Source organism: Patiria miniata, unplaced genomic scaffold, assembly GCF_015706575.1.
Source record: "Patiria miniata isolate m_02_andy unplaced genomic scaffold, ASM1570657v1 HiC_scaffold_24, whole genome shotgun sequence".
Lineage (NCBI taxonomy): Eukaryota > Metazoa > Echinodermata > Asteroidea > Valvatida > Asterinidae > Patiria > Patiria miniata.
The window spans coordinates 17,511,834-17,533,823 of record NW_024037063.1 but is presented as its reverse complement, the minus strand read 5'-3'; the positions used below and the strand labels follow the sequence as shown (position 1 = coordinate 17,533,823).

The following is a 21,990-nucleotide window of genomic DNA, read 5'->3' as shown; positions in this document are numbered from 1 at the left end:
GAATACATGTATACAAGAAAAATAGTGTCAACATCAATATTGATTGTTTTGTAGTGTTGAGTAGCCAAGGTATCCAAGATTCACAGAATGCATTTTTGTTGGGCAAAAAATACCCACTAAAGTGGAAAAACTGAAGAACCTTTTTTACTGCTATTGGCGACGCAATGCGCATCTTTTTTTCAAAGCGGTTTTGCTCGAAATGAGAATAGCGAAACTTGGCAGGACACTGTTGAAGTTCCTGCGGCATATCTTTGGAATAAATTAAGCTACAGATATACATTTTGTATCATTGGAAAGCCACAAAGATTTGCGCTTTAACATGATGTACATAACGTGAAAAGTCAAAGGTTAGGTGGGGGTTATTCCTCATTATGCTATGGCATGTCACATTAATGTTGTGCTTTAATAGAGCAAAACAGGATGGTTGGCGTGTAAAATTATTTTGGGCAAATGTATTTTTTTCAGTAATGTACAGCACTTCTCATTTTTTAATGTCAACAGACCGGTATTCTCTGTGTACGTGATAATATTTTAAGGTCCTTTATCAATAAATGGCTGAAGGTATAGCTGAAATTAAATTTATGATGCGAGTAAAACTTATATCAACTCGATCAAGGCTCTGGGTAGGGTTTTGTGTTTCGCTGACATATGAAAGGACATTAAACGATGATGTTAATTTTGTACTCGTTTCGCCCAGCCTGCTCTCTCTCTACACGCCCCAATCGGCTATATCTCAATGAACAGGTTTCTTATGGGGCAATACAGTTCATTTTTGTTTTCCAAATTTTGCTGCGATCTATACGCCTCATGGAGCTAAAGTAAAAAAAAAAAGGATGAGTAAAAACAAACGAAACCCAAATGCCGGGACCATTGTTTTAGTGAAGTTCTGCATATAGCACTTGCAAAATCTAGGATATGAAAGCCCAATTCAAAAGCACTCTTTTAGTACAAGAGTAATTAAAATCACTTATGTAATTTTCAAGTTACGGAATTTTAAACAAAACCTTCGTTTTAAAGTTCTGTCCACGGATCACAAAAGGGTAAGTGTTCTTTCAGCAAAACGAAAACAAATCACAAAGGAGCTTGTGTGAATTGTTTTTGTTTTGCTGACAAACGCACACCTTTTTTTTGTGATCCGTGGACAGAACTTTAAAACGGTTGTTGTGTTTAAAATTCAGTAACTTGAAAAGTACACAAGTGATTTGAATGATTTTTTGTAATAAAAGAAGCTTATGAATTGGGCTTTCATTTTCTAGATTTGTAAAGTGCTACACGGTTTAGCTTCACTAAAACAAAAGTCCCGACATTTTTTTTTTACTCACCCTGTAGAGCTACAAAGGGAAAAGTATATGTATTAATTATAGCTGGCTACATAGATCATCGTTCATCACAGGTGGGGATGTATTGCAACGAAAAGAGCTAAGAGAGGATTTACTCTTGTTGCAATTGTGGGCCGTTTGCCACGACTTGGTGTTGTGCAGCTGGTTGCACGGCAAACCGTTTAGCTGACAGTGCAACGTTTCTTTGGTGTCTCTCCGCTCCTGCAACGATCCAAAGATAGGAGAGATACCTCAGAGAATAGCTCAATAACTTTTTATTCCCCTGCAGAACTATAGCGCAACCATGTACCCATAAGCACGCTGTACATCCGTTGATTTTAAGAAGGCATAGGCCTATCAGGAAAGTATCGGTTTGAGAGGGAGGCCAAAGTAGTCTGGTTACCGTATTCTGGACTCAAAGCAGTCCAGAGTTTGGCGCTATTTTTACACCGTATGAATTACTGCATACCAGAGGAGATGATGCAACATTTTCCGTTATCACCATTGACTGGATACTTATTCTTATGTGCCACGCACGGAGCTCTTTAATGTAAACAAAATGCATTTAAAATGTATTGGGAACAACTCACCAGGCAACCTGAATGACGGTGTAGGAAATACAAAAAAAAAAATAAAAAAATTGCGCCAACCAAATATCACGCAGCTACTTTGATATTCGACTCTTATTAGTATATCACTCTGCATAGACAGAATACAATTCCAGAGATAAAAGGTTAATCGTATGCATAAAGATAGGATGTATTCTTTTTCATATGCATGCATTAGTAAAATAACTATTTAAAAAAAAAGGCATGTTCAATGCGAGCAATTTTCTGGGTTTACCCTTCTCACAGCTCTGTTCTAACTTCCTATAGCCTAGGGCATACTTGCCCCATCATTGGTCGTCCAATACCTGATTTTTATTTTGACTTTTAACATGCATGACAAAAATAACATGCTTAGGCCTACTCGACTCATTTGCAAAGTATTGCGAAATTATCGTCATAATAAATCCACCGCGGAATGCATGGTCCCCGAATGAGTAGTTTTTATCCGAGCCTCTTCTATGGTCGGTAAGTCTGCCAGAAATCGGTGAGATAACATTTTGCAATATCTCAGACGAAATACCCATGAAGTCGCGAACACAGCCATGCACACACGTGTACCCACACAGCTCGGCCTACAAAAGTACTGTGGCATTCCTTTGTCTTCATTTTTCTCGGTGCATTGTTAATACCCTTCCAACCCATTTTTTAAAATACGAATTTGCTTGAGTGTTCCTCTTTATTTTGCGACCGATAAACATTACCCCAAAATGCCTCTAAACCCGTTTTCCAGAGGGGGGAACCTTATGTGGGCATGGCTTAGTCCACGTAAGGTCACACAACCTGCATCGTATAGTGGACTTTCGTATAGTTTTTTTTTCAAGTCCACATAAAGATGACAATGTTAGCACAAACAAAATCAACGTGCAAACATCGGGTGAAAGCCGCTGTAGTGGAAGACAAGCATGCCTGATGTATTTTTTTCGGGACAGATAAAGACAGTATAAATTAAGTTAAGAGCAGTCTCACCTTTTCAATTCGAAGAGAGTTTTCAATAGCTGCTTAACTTTTGGGTTGAGGGTGAGGTCAAGAACATTCTGCCCTTTTTTATTCTTGATGTAGATGTCGGCGCCATTTTTAATTAGGTACAGCGCTATGAGAACCAGGTTGGTTCTTTGGTCGGAAGAACTGTCTTCGTCGATCTGCTCGACAAGCTCCATCAACTAAACAATTCAACAAAAACATTCTGCTGAAACTAAAATGGTATTTTGGTTTAGCAATTACAAAGCATTGTGTCATACATTGTGATACAGGTATGTTGATTGATAGAACAGTGTTTCACAGTGTGGGGTCTGCTGTGTCCTTATAAAGGTTAAAACGTCCGAGTGATTTAGAAACCAAAAAAAGCTCCACGAGAGACCCCCTTTAAGTCGAGTCGGGCATATTTGTTCATGAAAGTGGGGGTAGTATACAAATCGTGTCTGATGTATTGCTGAGTAGAATTATAGGTCTTTCAAATGCGTTTTAGTTGGTTTCATTGGGATGTTTGTTCAAAGGATACAGCAATCACAATACGGGACTTGAAACCAATTGGGCCACTTTTTTTATTTATCAAGTTTACAGATCGAATCCAGTAGAATAAGTCACATGTTACTCTTGAACAAAGGAAATAAATCCTTTGTGTTTTTCTCTAACTGCACCTTCTCACTTTGAAGGAGAGTCGCCCGAGTTGATTTTCAACCCCTGAGTTTGATGAAACATGCACAGCGTTTGTTGCAATATATCGATTTGAATGAAATAAAGTTTGTTTGGTATAGGTTGGTCATCAGAGTTTAAGAGGTAATTTGAAAATATTCCAAAACCCACAAACGATATGCTTTATTAATTGGTTTTCGACTATTAGGTTTTGTGGTACAACGTGTATGGGAAATCTTAACATAAATCTGTCCAGTTTCCAAATTGTATGTTTTCTGGTGAAGTATACATTGAGCGTGTAAAATCTTTACATCGAAACCTTGAAAGACTATACTATACTGCTGCAATAATGCTTACCAATGCGCCGCAAACTACATTGACAAGCTTTATTGCATTGTGTCGAGGCGCGTTTGTTTACATCTTTCTGCACAAAGTACCCTATTACAAGCACTTGAATATTACAAAAAACAATGTTTTATTTCTACTACACTGCAAGTTGAGATACATCACGTTGTAACAGCTGGAGCATGCACCAGTGTCCTTTCGAAAGTAAAGAGTGCAATTACTAAGAATTTCTGCTGGAGTTATTGAGCGAAATAATTTCCTAAGCGTTGAAAGTAGCCAGATTCGCTCAGATCATGCTCCTAAAAACTCGACATTTACCTGTCCCAGTGGTGTGACTCGCAGGATGTCTTTCATGGAGGCTTCTATCATGACCAGATGCAGGCTTGTATCACCGTCGCTATCCTGGGCGTTCACATTGGCACCATTGTTGACCAGGGCCTCAATACATTTGTTGTAGGTGTCGTTAGTGGCTAGATGCAGCGCTGTCTGTCCATCGTTATTTTTCAATTCTTTATTGCAGTTGGCCTTGGTAACAAAAGTTGCAAATTATTGTAATCCGTTTGGAATGAACTGGTGCCTAATGTCACAGATGAACCACTATATCGTATTAATTTTTTTGTTCAAGATCTGAACCTTCAACACTTTCAGAATTTCCTGGATTCTGATGCTGTGAGAAACGTGCTGTTGTTGAGGAGTTGCGATAGGTTCGAAATTTGCAATCTGTTTAATGTCATTAATTTCAGTACTTTTAACTCTAATACGTGATGTCACAAATACACATTTCACGATAAATACATTTTTACGATAAATACACACGCCCATAGTGTGCCAGATGAAACGACCATGCAAAACGGTGACTTAACAAGAACCGTGGGGTTCGGGGCCCGCTTAAAAGCCCCGAAAAATTTGGATTCCAGATGCTCTGTGGTGCGATCTGAGGCAATTTCTGATCACTTTAACCAATGTTTTTTTGAGGAAAAGATGGTGATGTACTCATTGCCTGCCTTTATTGCGACGTCACATAAAAACAAAAAACAAATTGGTTTCGGGTGTTTTTTTTTTTGGGGGGGGGGCATGGCCCCCTTTGGCTCCCCCCTGGGTCCATCCTTGGTGCAGACATTCACGTTGGCAGAGCCACGATTGAACGTCTGCCATAACGAAGCAAGCACATGTAATGCGACCCTGCGTGTCCGCCAACCGGGTTGGTATTAAGAAACTGTTACATGTACTTCTTTTTCGATGCGAGAATTTGGATGGCATGTTTTTGAAATAATAACAATGGGGTTACGAATTAGGCACCCGCGGATGAAGGTGGATCATGTCTGAATCGAAATTTAGGGAGCTCGTCTCGATTTTTTCTAGTGTTTTGGTCCTGTTTTGTTTTGTATTCCATTTTATGTAAACCATGCTATCAACAACCTCACCTGTTTGACGAGGATCAAGATGACTTCATCCAGTCCGTTTGTGGCGGCGATGTGAAGTGCCGTAAAACCGTCTGTTTTGGCAACATTGATCATGTCTGGTGAGTTTCCTAGAATCCATTCCACAGCACTAAAGTAATGAAATTCGTTTGTTTCATTATCGCATCTTCAGAGTTGGTATGACGTAACGCACTCTACAGACTTTTTACTTTTAAGTTCAGATTGTTATACTTCAATGCCCAGACTGTATAAGAAGGTGTTCTTTTCAAATTAGGACAATCTTCAAAGGTCATCATGCAAGGGTTGGTCTAAAGCTGAGGTCATAATGTTTTATACGTTAACACGGGGTGTATATGGTTAAGTTTCAAATCAATATTTATAAGAAAAGAAAACAAAAACACCTACAAACTGTTTTGGCAAAACACTGCGTGATGCAAACTGTTGAATCCCTTCTTGTTCACCTGACGGAGGTTAATTCGTGGGTGGTTTATCAGCAAATGGATGATCTGCTTGTTGTTCTTGGAAATGGCAAAGAGTAATGGACTATCACCATCCTTGTCCTATTAAATTAAGTACCAGGAAAGCAAATATTATCACTGAGAGTTTTGAAGGTTTTGATGCCCTGCCAAACATGAGATCCAGAACCAATTTTATGGAGCTGCTATAAAGCACAAACATTTGCTTAGCACCAAAAAATATGGCTTATAAAAGCAGGTTACCAGCCAAAACTCTATGAGATTTTTACGCTAAGCAAACACCAGCTGAATACCATCACATGGAGTTTTGGCTGGTATAACCTGCTGTTATAAGCCAGACCTTTTTGGTGCATAGCACATTTGTGTGCTGAGCAGCTGGATGAAATTGGCACGCAGCGCAATATCACGCTGTGTGACATGCGTTTTTATAAACCAGACCGTGGCTAAGCGTGTCCATCCTAGACCAGTGGAAGACACTATCCAAGCGCTCGATATAACAAACTCGTTTAATTATACTCTTTTCGGTCGTGTTTGTCTCGAAGAAATGGATAAATATTGAGGTCAAATGTCCTAGAACAGGAAACGAATAAGTTACTTCATAGTATCATGAATGTGAACAGGCTTCAATGACATACTTTGTAGTTAACGTCGCATTTTTGCTTGTCGTGTTTAAGCAGCACTTCCACGCATGTCTGGTGATCCTTCGCAGCGGCAAGGTGGAGTGGGGTCAAACCATTGTTGTTCGCTGCGTTTATGATGCTTCCTGCTTGCAGGAGACACTTGACAATCTTCGGCTCATCACTGTCAGGGAAAAAACCAAATAATTACTGCATTAAGAAACAAAACTGTCAGAATTACTGCGAGAAATATACCCGACTATCCATGAAGTGTGGAGGGTTGTTATCGACATTTGGAAAATAACCTGCAATGTGGCGGTTTGGCAGAATGTTATGATTTATGTTTTACTATTTTTTTTTCATTAGGGATAACCGCAGAATTACCCATAGAAACCAACGTACAACAGACTTGTGCTGTTTTGACACCTGGGGCGACAACAGTCGAGGGTACAAAATATCTAGCATTGATATCTTGCCGACATGACACGATTGTTTGCTGACATCCAATGACAAACAGGTGTGTCACACTCCTCCACACACGCACCTGGGTATAGGCCCTTCTCTGAGCTCAGTCGTATTATTTATAAAGCCCGTACCAACTAGCTGCAGTCGTGTAACAAGTATAAAGCGACTTATTCTCTGGTGCTTAGCATATCTGAGATTGTGAATTACGCATTGTTTCTGATCGATTAAGCCACGCCATCCACACAGTGATCCTGTGTGGATCCCACTTCTGACACTTAAAACTAAAGGCAAGTACATGAGGTAGCTCACCCGAGCACTGCAAAGGCAAGTGCCCTGTCTCCGTCCTCATCTTGCTGCTCCAATGGTGCTTTGGCTTTCACCAAAGCTGTGACTACATCCATGTGACCGCGATGGGAGGCGGCCTGAAGGGCTGTCTCTCTTTTATTAGTTTGAAATTTGACCTGTTACAGAGAAACAACGGCGATTCAAGAAAATCTGATATTGACTTGTAAATTTGTCGCCCACAACCCAGCTGCTGGCTGCATGTGTCCTTTGGCAAGCCACCTCATCTAACCTGCCCCTCTGCATAATAATGGTTACAACTAGGGAGTACAAGGCGATGGAATGCCATTTAAGTAGAATCTTGGCCGTTTCAGGCTGAGATACTGCAATCGAGAGGGACTGAAAACTGAAAACGCAATCCGGCCACCTGTGCACCAAGAATCGAACCCGGGAATTAAGTGGAAGGAGATGTCCACTGCACCAACCCGACTCCTTACATGTTACCCGACTTTAACTAATCTTCTCACCGCGTCCGGGTGATCATTGATGATCTCCCGCACTTTGTTGGTGTTGCCGGTGGCTGCCGCCTGGAAGAGAGCAGCACCGCCCGATGTATCCGCCAATCCACCAAATAGGTCTCCGAGTTTCCCCAGTTGAGACTTCAGGAGTAGAGCAGCCAGTAACTCACCTACATCGGTGTCTGGAAACAGGGACAATTTTTGTAGAAAATATTGGTGAATATTCCTGAGGTATAATTTGGTTTAAAAGTGGATAGCCGTTATGAGCGCCCAGAGGTATTCATGCAAAGATGACAAACTAATACCGCGATATATTTGTATATGTCCGATACCATATTTTCTTTGTATTCAAGTCAATTCATCAGTCCTAAATTTCTACCTATTAAATACCAAGCTAGCCCATGAGATATTGAATGAAGCCTTAAATTCATTAGTCAGATTTGATTAGAAAACAGTCACAGTGACCGCACATAGGATAAGCTTTTGATTAAAAAAAACAGTCAACATCCAATAATAATTGTTCAAGTGGTTCGCTACAATCAGCAGTACTGGCTAAAATCCACGGTCAATATGACCGCAAGCTAAGACAATCGATGCATCTTAACTTAAGTTTCCAGTCAGCTCTAAAAAGTCGAGAACTAAGTCAGTATGTGGTAGTGTTGTTGAAACGTACATACGGACGGTTTCGGTACCTGTGATTATTTCTGTGAATGTCGACACTTCATTTTTAACAATGTCGACATCAAAATATTGTCAGTGTCGACATAGGTATTAATGGATAATATTTTGAGCACTTACCTCCAGCACTAGCTGTGGATTCTTCAGCTCCCTTCTTCTTCTCCATGACGAGACACAGGGGATTAATGAAGAACGACGCTCCGCCAAAGTTGACCTTGACATCGCCATCTGTGTCGACCACGATGACTTCACCGACTTTTCCCCTGAACTGAGATGGGAGAAAACATGAAATACACAAATTTTTTTTGTATTTTCTTCGTGAAGATTGTACATCTACTTTGCAAAACTGTGCTTATTTTTGAACCCCACCATGATGTTTCGAGGGTGTACGCAAACATTTAGATTGATCCACCTGTATCATATATATCATGTACACTATAGATTTGTTTTTTTTTTTCAATTGGAATTTTCCAAACGTGTAAAAGTTATTCTGTTTTGAATAAGACATCGAATGAATCGCTACCGGCGTTTAGTTGTTCAATTATTTCTTCACAAAACTTGTGGATGCCAGATAATAATTCAGCTCTTGCAATGCAGGTTTCTTTTGCGCGCAAAATAAAATTCCCTCTTCAGAGGTTGCAGACGCCTTTAATATTAATAAATTTGGGAGTTTTTTCTCTCGTAAAAAACATGTCATTCAAAAAATTAATACAATTTCGATGGGAGAAAAAAAATCCATTTTGTTTTTAGACCATGGGGTATACAGTGTACATCTTTTATCTTGGCGTGCGCAATATGTTCACCTCTGCATGGGTCCAATCGATCTTACGGACAAAAAGGTGTAAACGCGTATTTCACTGAGTAGTAAGGATGTTGGGTTGCGCGCGGACGTACATCCTGTAAACTAAGAATCTAAATCTTTGCCAGCGCTTCAAGGATGGTGAATATACAATGTATACGCATAATTATAGGTTATTGGCCTAACAGAGCCATGGAATTGAGCCCTGGTATCTGTCTTACGTCTGTGATTTCTTCGTTCCAGCCACACCTCTCCAGCTGCAGTTCCTTGAGCTTCAAAGGGTCCATGTCCAGCAGACGGACCTTGTCTCCGGAGTCCAAGTAAGGCTGGACTCTAGTCCCATCTGCAAAGGATCGAAAATCAGAGCTTCAGGCGTGTGGTGGTCGTTTTGTGGTTATTAACGTTCATAGTTTAAGACGCAAAACCAGAGAAATCGTTATAATATTGACTCGATTTACAAGTTATAAGTCGGTCAGGAACATAACGGAAACGTTTTAAGAGAGACTACCGCAAATGTAGGACACAATACCACGGAATTGCAATTTTATCCGCATATGGAGGACTGGGGCATTGTGTCTCTGCTCATGACCGAGGGCCATATTATACCCCATCTTAATTTGAACATTATTTTCTTCGTACAGGTTTCCTCAAATGAAATAAATATTTATATGACTTTTTAGAGGCTACGTAGCTGACAGGTCTTTTAACCATCCCCCTCCTCTTTTTGCCAAAACAGTTTTCTGCATTGTTTATCAAAATCTTTAGATTTGGAACAAATAATATTGAGTTGTTCAAATCATCATTTGTTTGCATAAAGAGTATGGATTTGGGATAATTCTGTCCCAAACTTCAATTCATAAGACGGAATTTTGCGTCGGAGTGATGTAAATCAGATTTTTTTGCCATTCACCGACGTTTAAACACTGTATACTCAGTGTGTTACCTCCCAAGCGAAAGTTGAAAAAAATCACTCGGGTGGGACTCGAACCCACGACCTCCTGCTTTCTAGTGCAGATGACTTACCACTCGACCAGCGAGCTAACGGGATTGGTTGGCTTGTTCGAATCAGATGTTCGAATCGAGTGGTAAGACATCTGCACTACAAAGCAGGAGGTAGTGGGATCGAGTCCCACCCGAGTGATTTTTTTCCCATCTATCACTCGGGAGGTAACACACTGAGTATACAGTGTTTAAACGTCGGTGAGGGGCAAATAAATTAATTTGATTTACATCTCCCCGACGTGAAATTCCATTTTATGAAAAGTCCCAAACTTCATTGTTTTTTTTATTCAACCGATTTTGGTCCAATTAAAAATTTGCTGATCAATATTAGGTTTTGCCCTTTCCCGACGTATAAAGACTGTATACTCCGTGTGCTACCTTCCGAGAAATACCGGTTGATTTGCCATTCATTCGGAATAATTAAAACCGTGCTGAAATACTTTTTAAATGGCTTTCGTATTGGAAGCAGCCACATTGGAGTCACATGGTGAATCGTAAGTGATCACGTGACTGTGATCTTAAGTCTAAAGTGCACAGTGCTTGTTTCAGGAAAAGAATTTTTGAGAACACTAACACCAACATATTATTGACAATGCCAGACATATTTTCTATAAACAGATAAAATTAACGATCACCGTTTTCAAGAGGTTGCAATGGCAACCATGAGCCACCGTATAACAATGAACACTGATGGACTGAACATTGGGACGTATCCCAATATTGTATGCGTATGGCCAAAGCATTCTGGAGATAGGGTTATGAATGTACTTTGAAGATAATTTTGGAGATTTTTTTCTTATTTGGGAAAAGAACTTGCGGAAGACTATTTGATAAGGACCGAGTATCATTTACCGAGCCTCGGGAGGTGCTCAATGTAGAATTCTCCCATTGTCTCTTTGTCTGTGTATTGCAGATCCAGCTTGCCTTCGTGACCCCGCCGGTACTTGTTGGTGGAGCGGCCGGGCCATTTAACGGCGACCCAGGAACGATGGGTTCCCTCCCCACCACTCACTTCACTAACGGTACCAACTTTGCCTTCCCCACCTGTATTAAAAAAAATTACCATCACTAATTAACGATCAGGAACAATCTATAGCTGCTTAATGGAGGGCTAGAGTTAAGGTTCGGGTAAGTGTTATAAAGTAAGACCTATGTTGTGATGGGTTGGGTTTAGGATTAGGTTTTTCACCATGTTGGAATCGATATAAAAAAGAAGAAGAAGAAGAAAAGGGATTTGAGGATTATTGAGTCAGGTGTATAAAACTATGATATTGCCCTTCAATGCCTTAAATTAGAGACATCAGATCGTGAAGGAAACAAATGTGCCTTACAGTGTTTGGTTCAGATTCAGACCCCTGGGGCCAATTTCACAAACCTGCTTATAATTAAGCACTATTTTTTTAAGCACAAAAAAAGCCTTGCTAAATATAATCAGGTTACCCGCCATAACTACATGCGAGGTTCATCGCTAGTGACTTTGTAGTTAACTGTTGGTTACGTAGCATAACAAATAATCGCATGGAGTTTGGCCGGTCAACTGATTATATTAAGCAGAGTTTTATTGTGCTTATATTGTGCTGAAGCAGATCTTTGAAATTAGCCCCTGGTTACAAACTGAATCACCTTCTTCCTAACCGTACGGACACTTTGAAGTGATAGCCCCACCATAGGCGATTGTGCAGTAGTTTACATATACAGAAGTGGCACTTAGGAGCCTGCAAATTAGAGATGCATACTATATGCCAAACGAACTGATACACGGTTGCGTCAAGGCTATCTTCCACCTCGACTTACTGTACGGCTGTTTGCGGAAGTGTGTGTGGGGCGTACGTACATGCACACAAAGCACACGTAAGGGTCGTCGGGGCTAACGGTATAGTACAACTAGTGATTGAGTCACGGCGCGCGCGGTGTGCGGTAGCGGGAACAAGCTCGTATGGGAACAAGCAGATAGCCTTGGTCAAGGCTAATACAAACATCCTTATTCCGTGTTTGAAATATCTCCTACAATCTCCAATTATCATTTTACTTAATATTGTGTAATTAAATGCATGTGTATTCATTCGTCCATTTTTTAAAGGGATGATACAACATTTGCAAACATCATAAAACGAAATGGTCAAATTATCACGAAATACCTTTCTGGATTGTAAGGGACTGACAGTCTAAAGCATCCTTTAAAATCGTGGCTCCAGGTGAGCTGACATTTTCGAGAAAAACTGAATTTTTCCAACGCTGGTCGGCCGACCAGCGTCGGAGAAAACTGGCTTTTTTCAAAATTTGTTTCTAATTTTTCATATTTAGTTATTCTGACTTTTCTTTGCAATTGATCACACAGGGTACAAGCCTGCTAGACTGATTCTCTGACTTCACAATCCCTGAAAGTGTATTAATTGCTCCGTTTCATCTTAAGTAGGGTCAGGGAACAAGACCACAAGAACATGATATGTTTTCTTGGTTTTTCCAGCATCTACAAGCCCGAAACGTGAGACAAGTCAGTTTAATAACATATACTAATCCTCCAAATCCATTTGTTTCTGAAAATTGCAGCAAAAGCAAATGATGTAAATTCTCTTTATATGACTATTCTCGTTTTATGTTTTAATGCCTATAATCGTCATTTAACCCGTTTATATGTAAACTACGATTTTTATTTATTGGTTTATCTTTGTATGCAATCTAACTAATCTTGTAAATTTTCTAGAAATGTTGCAAATAAATAAATAAGCTAAGGTTTGTGTTTGTGTGTGTTACAATCGCAAAGTGATGGGACAATGAACTATTTTATTTGACATACCTAGTCTAGGTCTACATCAAGAAGTGTTCATACTCTATTCACAATTTTTTGTTCTTTAATACTTCACCTTTCTATGACCTAAGTCTATGTAATATATCTTCATACAATGAAAAAAATGATCAGAAATGTGGGGACAATTCATATCAGACCTGTGGTGAGCTTTGAGAGGTCAATGACCTTTGTAAACTTTATAATAGCTATTTGTGAGATTTTTTTCCCACGATTCATGGCTAATGAAGGTGTTCGTGCTATAAAGAAAATTAGCCCATTTTGGATTCAACATCTGGTTACCTTACAAGAGGTCATGACCTTTGCAAAACCGTCTCCTACCTATTGTTGTTAATAAGATGAACACAAATGTAAATGCCCCTTTTTTCATGACCCAAGTCTAAAAGTTAACTCTTTTGCCATTAAAAGAATTTCAGATCTGGGCACATCATATGCGACGTAGTTACACCCTTGGAGAGGTCACTTGTATATATCTTAGTTACCGTTATTTATCATATTTATTCGTTAAAAAGCTTTTCGTGACCCATGCTGATAATAGTGCCAAAGAACGGTATTGCACCAGCCGTGTTATGAATGTAGACCTCACAACAATTTTGAGGTGACCTCCGACCTCTTTTCTCCTTGATTTATTGGCCTATGCAATATGATGAGATTGGAATAGAAATCTGTGGGTGTTTTGTAATGTCCATAATGTCAAGCAATAATCACCCTCGTTTACATATTATACACCCTGTAACTATACAGACTTTGATAACCACGTTTTTAACCTTTTTACCAAGCCCAATGGTCAAGTGATGCTTGTCCGCTGTGCCTCTTATAATTCTATTGCGCCTGCATCTGCCCTTATAAAAAGGAAAATTGAAATTATAGGTCATGAAAATCTTTGGGGTCGGGCTCCATGACGTGCTGTGGAATAATAGTCAAAATAGACCGCGGTCATGAAAAAGTGTCATTTGGAAGATTAAACATGATAAATAACGGCAATCAGAGTATACAAAGTTCATTGACCTCGTAAAGGTCATCAGAGGTCAAATATGAAATGTCTCCATATGAAAAAAAAATCATATTATGGCAAGATTACCAACATTTAGATATCGGTAGTAAAAATAGTAGTACCATCAGAGGTCAGCTATGATATTCCCCACATATGAAATTCTTTTCATAGCATGAGCCACTTAACAGTATGACTAATTAATGGGGTCATGTAAAAGTCAGGGTTTAAAGGGTAAATTGTGTAAATAACTATAAACAGAGTAAGTGCAGTTATTACAAAGGTCATTGACCTCTGGAGGGTCATCAGATGTCAATTGTTAAATTTTGCCGTATTTGGTCGTTATTTACATTGCTTGAGGACTATACCTAGACTTAGGTCATAGGAAAGTGATGCTTTCAAAAACAATATGTATAAATAGAGTTTTCAAAGGTAAGGTCGTTGACCCCTCAAAGGTCACCTCGGGTTAGATATGAAACGTCTCCATATCTGATTTTTTTGTCATGGCATGAAGACCTCACATGCCAGGTTTCATGCTTTTATCACAAATTGAACAATTCTGTCCCTATGCCACACTACTTATTATGAATGCTGGTGTAGTTTAGACAGATTATGAAATGCATTGATTTTAAAAACATGTACATATTTTGAATTTAATACGAGCAACAATAAACTACACCTAATATTTGACAAACATCCTCCGTATTTTGCTGTCATCCTTTCCATATAAAAATTAAACATTTGATTTTCCAATACCATCTTGATCTTCCCATTCCCAATCGGGCCCTCGCATCACTCGGGCACCTGGGAAAATGCCCAAAGAGCGGCATTTGGTGGCGCCAAATCGACAGGGGACTTCAATCCTGAAACGAAAAAAAAAGTGCTTAAAAGGACGCCATCTTGATGGACAGTACATTGTGCATGCGACACTGTACACTGCTTCAGAGTAGGACATATGAACGCAATTCCCCAAACAATATTTTGACCTCGAGATGCGCATGAGCGAACACCATATGACACGTTCGGTTGCTAGGTTTAGACTGGACGGTCCCATGGTTGCATGACATCTATGGATGATTTCAATGGACTAGCTTTTTTATGTAGCCTGTACAAAAGAAAAATCACCTAGCACGAATGCATTCCTTATTTATGCAGACACAGGTACACAGATATAATAATGTATTGCATATAGGTGCGTTCTCAGAATTAAATTGCCATTCCTATACATCTATGCGTCATTTTACTAGTACACGTACACCAACACCAAATCTTACTTACACCAACACCACTACTGCATTGTGAAAAATACCGACAAAACGGTCTATGTGTTTGAATTCGTTGTTGGAAAACATAACTTTGTAATAGAAACAGCGTCGTTGTAATTGGGTGAATTGTAATATTTTCGAAATACATCGATTGTAAACACCAACTTGTTGAATTAAAAGTCAAAGTCGTGTTTGTTACTTCAACAGTTTAAAGGATCATGTACTCTGTATTCAGTAAACATTTGGTGACGGCAAACGTGGACAAGCTGGCCTAGGGCCTCAGGATTACGTTTAGCGGTGATCATATTTAATGGCAAAATAACCGCGAATCCCAGTTCTCCCTATCCAAAGGAACAGAAAGAAAAAAAGGGTAAATAAGCAGCTTGAATTTGATGTTTGTCGTATTAAACACCTCATTACCAGGCATTGATCAACAAACTTTTTTCATACTGACCATGCATTTTGGGTATATATGGAAGACAAACAAACCATATTATGTTTGTGCAAAAACCTTTGCCGCCGAGTACAAGCTACAACTGCCATTTGATTCCTCCTCATTATATGTCAATAATTAAGTAATTAAGAGGACCGTTTTGGAAATCCCTCTTTCGATACCAGTTTCATTATCATGAATATGCAAAATAACCTATCCAACAGTGACAAATCAGAATCAAGCCTTTTCAAGCTCACACCTCCAGAATTGATAACTCATGGGTCAGGTTGGCGTAGCGGTACTTTCCTCGCCTTCCACCGCTGGGACCCGGGCTCGAATCCCGTCTGGGCCAATATGTGGATTGGATTTTTCAGTCCCTACCTGATTCCGTGGGTTTTCCCCAAAATATTCTTCTGCTTTTTTTCTCCCACCCCTTAAACTGTAACTTCTTCTCATTGTCTTCTCTCCACAGGTTTCCTCAGGCTTGCGAGCTACAGTGCCTATAGGCACTTTTGAGGAGTCCTTGGTTTCATTACCAGAAATAATTATTAATAATGTTAACAATGATTATAATCAGAAATGCTCCTCTGACACTGATGACTGGTACTTTGAAAGAAATCAAGATTATTTCTCTTTTAATTTTCAAAGTTTAAAATCTAATTTTTACTCCACATTCTATTCATTAATAGGTGAGGCTTGGTTAATTGTGGAAAAAAAGGTAACCAAAAATAATTTCATGTTTGACTGGTTCACTGTCCCAATACTTTTGTGCATAAACTGCATTGCTTGTTTGTCATCCAATCCCATGATGCAATGTGAACATCGAAAAAGGTGTTAATTATTCAATGGTCAATAGCTTTCCCCGGAACTAAGTTGGGGATCCTAGTGAAGCGATGACCCAGGTCATGCTTTCCCTCGTTATAGCAGCTGTGACACAAGTCAAAGGCATGACACTCCAGATATTTCCATTGCATTCCTACAACACCTTTCTAAAACTCACCCTGGAACTGAGTTGGTTTCGATCCTCGTGAAGCAATGACCCAGGTCATGCTTTCCCTCGTTGTAGCAGCTGTGACACAAATCGAAGTCACGGCACTCCAGACATTTCCAGCGTATTCCTACGATACCTTCCTCTTGGCAGCAGTCACAGATGACAGTCGGATGTTGCACTCCTATTCCAAGATTGAATCAATTATGTTTAACAGTCATTTGACTATTTTTAAAGAGTGAAAATTCACTCCCTTTGACTAAAGGTACAAGACAATTTTCAGTCAAATTCATTAAATTGAAAAAAAAAATCGAGTTTCAGTTGGAACCTTTTTTTCCACAATGTTTTAATCCAAATTTATAGGGATTTTTAATGTAAATCTATACTCCCGAATTTTACTCATTGCAACTTAGAAAGCATCGATGATGTCATGATAATTTATAGGAAAGGTGGCACAATATACTAAACTGCCTGAAAATTACCCCCGTCCCTTAAACTGTCTTTGAAAAATAAGTCAGAGAGGCCAACCCCACCCACCCCCCCCCCAAAAAAAAAATGGGGGGGGGGTTCGATGTCCCTAGGGCGCCAGCAAAGTTTCCTGGTAATTACATACGGTAGTTGAGCAAAATGTTTTTTGTTTCTCCAAAGATACTCCACAATATCTCCTTTTTTTAGTATGAAACCGTGCCTGACATGCTAAATGCCACATGCCATGGAAAAAAATGCTAATGTCTGCACTCGACATTGAGTTCTCACTAATATGCATCGTTTTGGTGCATGTTATAGTCTTCAATTGATAAACAAGATTTTATCGAGTGAGTGCCGTTGTGGCGAGAAATTTGGACTCTATGAAATACGGACTCATTGGTTACATTGCGCATGCTTAAGTACAGAAAACGGGACAGTAAAAGGCACGTGTGAGAATAAGATAAAAGAAACCTGAGCATAATTGAGCGAAATGTCAACCAGCCAACCGATCCCGTTAGATCGGTGGTCGAGTGGTAAGACGTCTGTATTAGAAAGCAGGAGGTCATGGATTCGAGTCCAACCCTAATGATTTTTTTCCAATTTTCACTCTCGGGGTAACACACTGTCTATTCAATGTTTATGTATTGGTGAAGAGACAAACCTAATTTGATTTACATCACCCGGACGCAAAATTCTATCTTATAAAAAAGGTAAAAGAGATCACATTTCCTAGAAGTCCATATTTCATATGTCACCAAAAACAGGTGCTCAGCAGGGGTTTCCCAGGTCAACAGGCGAGTACGGTTCATTGCGCATTGATATGGACATGTACACGGTTCGGCGCATTGTTCATTATGAAAAGAAATAACAACAATAGCCTGAAAACGTGAAAATTCCCCGGGGATTCCCACTGCGTTGGTCTTAATGAAAAAACCCTATGATGCGTGTTGTGTAAAATTATGAAACAGGTTATTTTTGGCACCCATTTATACATATTTAAAGTACATGTATTTTTGTGTGCTACTGGCTTCCGCTGGGAATTTAAGGCTTCAACTCTGCAGTTCAAATTATTTCTAGCTTATGAACTTTATTATAGTAGGCGATGGTTACCCCCTAAAAGTATTAAAACATTAGCCCAAGCTACAATTAAACAATATACATGCATAACGTAAACAAGAGATGCAAGTTGTGTATAACAGAGAATTACATAATCGTATGTAGATCAGATCTAGGTACACTAAATAAGAGAGGCGAAATCGTCTCCAAGTGCATGCATCGACACACTTGGGTTCTTACTTCAGTGGCGTAAACGCGTACTAACTTCAATGACGTAACGCGCGTAACGCGTGCGCACACTTGTTTCGAAATAAGGTAAGATGCTACTATTCTATATTTTGTCATTCTGCTGATGAGTGCCTTATGGCATGAAACAGGCTGTTCAGAAGAGAAATATGCCAAAGTTTGATAAGCTCACATCTTGAATTTATTGCATGATTATTGCTCTTCAGAGATGTATCGAGCACTGTGAATTGTGAAAGAAGACGATTTCATTGGATATATACAATGTATATATATATATTCTGGATCCTTTTCAAAATTTTCTCACATCTACAAATCTGAGCTTGAGTACATGTTTTTGAACGAGTTTCATCGGTATTCCAACTGCGCAGTAAACATATCAAGATTAAACGATTTTATTCTGAATAAAAATGGTATAAAATGTGCTCAAGTCTAAGGAGGGAAAATTAAAACTTGATTTGCAATTTTGTACTTGGAACCAAATAAACTACATGAACTGTCACATTTGATCGTATGTTTATACGTACATATAAAATATGGCTTACGACACTGTGTACGTACTTACTTCACTAACAGGAACGGTTGTTAGGTAAAATCAAGTGTTGTAGTACTCGTACTCGATTGTCAAAGTAACCGTTCTCGAAATTAGTGTACTCGTACTCGGGCAGCAAAGTAACTCGTACTCGGCAGTACTCAAAAGAAAATGGTATAGTTTGACTTACCAGTGTGGCTGCAATACTTTCAGTTTGAAATGGTTGCATGGCTTGCAAATCAGAGAAATCGAAGTTTTCTAATTTTCCTCTTTACATATCCGAAAAACACATTTAACAGCTAGCCCTGAGTGGGCCTGTATAATGGTCTAACGTACTGAGTCACTTTGTCGAACGGTCATATTCGGAAACAAAAGTACTTGTACTCGTACTTTTACGCCTACTTGGAATACAAGTACTCGTACTCGTACTCGTACTCGGAAGTACAAGTACTCGTACTCTAAGTACTCGGCAGTACCTGGTACTTGTATAAAAGTACTCGACTAAAACACTGGTAAAATCTTGACACCCCCCCCCCCTCGCCCCGCCAGCTAGATTCAAATTCACTGATACTGGAATTTGGGAGTGTGGAGAGGGTAATGAGTTAACATCACCATGCTAGTAATTAAAATATAATACAGCCTTTAAGGCCGCTTGTCCTTTTACAATGATGATGCTATTACTGTGATAACAATTAAGTGATCTAGTTGCAGCTTAGAGATTTTCTTTACAATATATGAACCAATAACTTAAAACTTAGCTCACTTACTGACTGGCTGGTTGCGTTCTAAAAACACACAAAAGCAAAATTGACAACAGAATTGACACCAATTCTAACAACTTTTTTCGTGCTCAAAAAGCAGCGGAAATGCAACTTCTGCCTCTTCGACATCACTGTGTTTATTTTTTTCCGAGCATTATGGAGATTCTCATTGCTGCATTGCAAAAATAAAAACCGTTTCAACATTAAAAAAAAAACTTACAAAAAGTTGCATTTCGGTCATTTCAAAATATTAGTGGAAGATCCGAGATTTTCTTCAGTTATTTCAGTCGGGGGGGGGGGGGGTAGGTATAACGAGGCGTGGAATAAATAAACCGTAGCATAAATACACTTAAAAAGCTTCTAACTTCTAATTGAATAGGCGATTCAAAGAAATGAAAATACAGACCACGTCGCATTGAAAGCAATTAGGGGATTCCAATATTGCAATGAAGGTTACCACATGGGTTTTTCAAAAACAGAATCTGCGCTTACCTAGTTGGGCGTTATCGTAAATCCGCAGATCGTACTTGCCGCTTGCTCCACCAGCGCGGTAGTTTGCAGCTTGCCCGGAGTCCCACCGCACCCAGACACCCTTCACTAATTATAAAAACAAGATCATAGGTACAAGTACATATACTCTCAAGTCCAGTATTAACTTGACAGTAAAGCTTTTTAACTTGAGGGGGCTTTATACATGTATTGTTCGAAGCATCACTGCACTCCTCATTGTTGGAATATGTATTCATTTTGTTGTGTCATCCCTTAATATTAAGTTTATTCGAGATTACAAAAAGCAGCATTTGAAATGACCCGTCCATACTTTGGCATTTTGTTCAATAACCCCCCCCCCCCAGAATGTTAAAGATGTTAAGCTGTACTATCCCCAAATGACCTCCCCTCCTCCAATATTATTTAACGGAGGTCATCAAGCGTCAGGAGAAAAATACGTGTCTACATTTCAGCACGGATGTGCAAGTGCCATTTTCAAGAAGTGGTTAACCCCCCCCCTCATATACATGACCTTGCTTCGCTCCTGTTCGTTGCTCAAATCCTCACACACACACAAAATGCAAAAAGTACACCAAACTCGAAAATGGCGTCCAAAATTGCCTCAGATCGCACTAGGCAGAGCGTCTAAAATCCAATTTTGTCGGGACCCTAAACAAGCGGGCCCCGAACCTTACGCCGTTTAGGGAAACTCGCTTCGCACAGTCATTTACTTCCGATCAGGCTCCCTGCCTCTGAGATGAGGCTGGCCGATGGTTTTGAGCTTCATACAGCCCTGATAGGACCCCTCATAGGTCACCATTCTAGGGGCAATTTGTGTAACGTACTTATAATAACTTACCGCTATCCTTAGCTTGTGCAGGGACCACGGTACCTACGCAGCCTTTCCCCCCGTCCTGATCGCCCCATTTCCAGTCAGGACCTCATACAACTCGCACCCCTATGAACGTGACGGTTTCGCTCCGTATGGACAATTTGTATAGGGCTTGTATGACTTCTGCAGATTACTTACCGCTGTCCTTAGCTTGTGCAGGGACCACGGTACCTACGCAGCCCTTCCCCCCGTCCTGATCGCCCCATTTCCAGTCAGGACCTCGCACAACTCGCACCCCTACGAACATGACAGTTTCTGCTCTGTATGGTGATGTTCTTATGAAGTTCAGCGATAAAACTCCCTCTTAAATCTAAAACCCTAAATCCAAATGTTTCTCTAGTGTGAGAGTAGGCGCGCCAATGGGCCCAACCTCGACCAACAGTAGAGTCAGACTGAATGTCGGTGGGCCTAAATGTTGGGAATATTATAGGCTGATTAGTCATACCCCAAAATAAAAAATTACACAACTGAATATGGAAATGAGTTCCCTTGTCTTGCAGCTCTGATTGGTTGGTTTTTGGTACCCACGAACCGCAGTCAGTACTGACTGAACTGCCGCTTGAGCGCACAACCGGTTCGCATGAAATGCACGTAGCCATTGCTCAAAATTACAAACAACGCATTGCGAAAGCTGCATTTTCCATCACAATGTTGTGAATAATACAATAGCGGTGACCGTGTTGCGCTACAACGGCGCTGGGTACCAGCTAAACTACAAGGGGAATTCCCTGACTCATCACGTTGCAGCTGCAACGTACGTGGGGCCGGCGTCATATGCAAATCTGATTCATATGAAATGCGGACTCCTTTTACCACTTTATTGGTTAACCCCTCTCACGTGACCGGTAACTCCTCTAATTATCACACTTAGTATGCTTGCGCTATGCTGCCATCAAGTCCGAAT

At 39.9% G+C, this 21,990-nt stretch overlaps 1 protein-coding gene across 1 annotated transcript; it reads right to left on the bottom strand.

The window, feature by feature from the left end:
- Positions 1 to 1,307: 1,307 nt before the first annotated feature.
- Positions 1,308 to 21,333, bottom strand: LOC119732343 (E3 ubiquitin-protein ligase MIB2-like). The gene is made up of 16 exons (XM_038205801.1): positions 21,225 to 21,333; positions 20,198 to 20,302; positions 19,712 to 19,729; positions 16,658 to 16,829; positions 14,716 to 14,822; positions 11,015 to 11,206; positions 9,382 to 9,503; positions 8,482 to 8,629; positions 7,693 to 7,865; positions 7,193 to 7,344; positions 6,437 to 6,602; positions 5,731 to 5,885; positions 5,329 to 5,455; positions 4,223 to 4,429; positions 2,894 to 3,087; positions 1,308 to 1,541 (listed from the first exon to the last, which is right to left on the bottom strand). Exons 1-16 carry the CDS (start codon positions 21,331 to 21,333, stop codon positions 1,502 to 1,504), a joined length of 2,187 nt encoding a protein of 728 aa, XP_038061729.1. The 3' UTR covers positions 1,308 to 1,501.
- Between the last annotated feature and the right edge of the window lie 657 nt (positions 21,334 to 21,990).

What these genes read in the sequence shown, in the direction of transcription:
- LOC119732343 (XM_038205801.1), bottom strand. Translation starts at nt 21,333, where the DNA reads ATGTTCGTAGGGGTGCGAGTTGTGCGAGGTCCTGACTGGAAATGGGGC. An exon ending in TGCACAAGCTAAGGACAGCG is followed by an intron (nt 20,303 to 21,224) that starts GTAAGTAATCTG and finishes TTTTATAATTAG; the next exon opens with TGAAGGGTGTCTGGGTGCGG. An exon ending in ACTCTCTTCGAATTGAAAAG is followed by an intron (nt 1,542 to 2,893) that starts GTGAGACTGCTC and finishes GGATCGTTGCAG; the next exon opens with GAGCGGAGAGACACCAAAGA.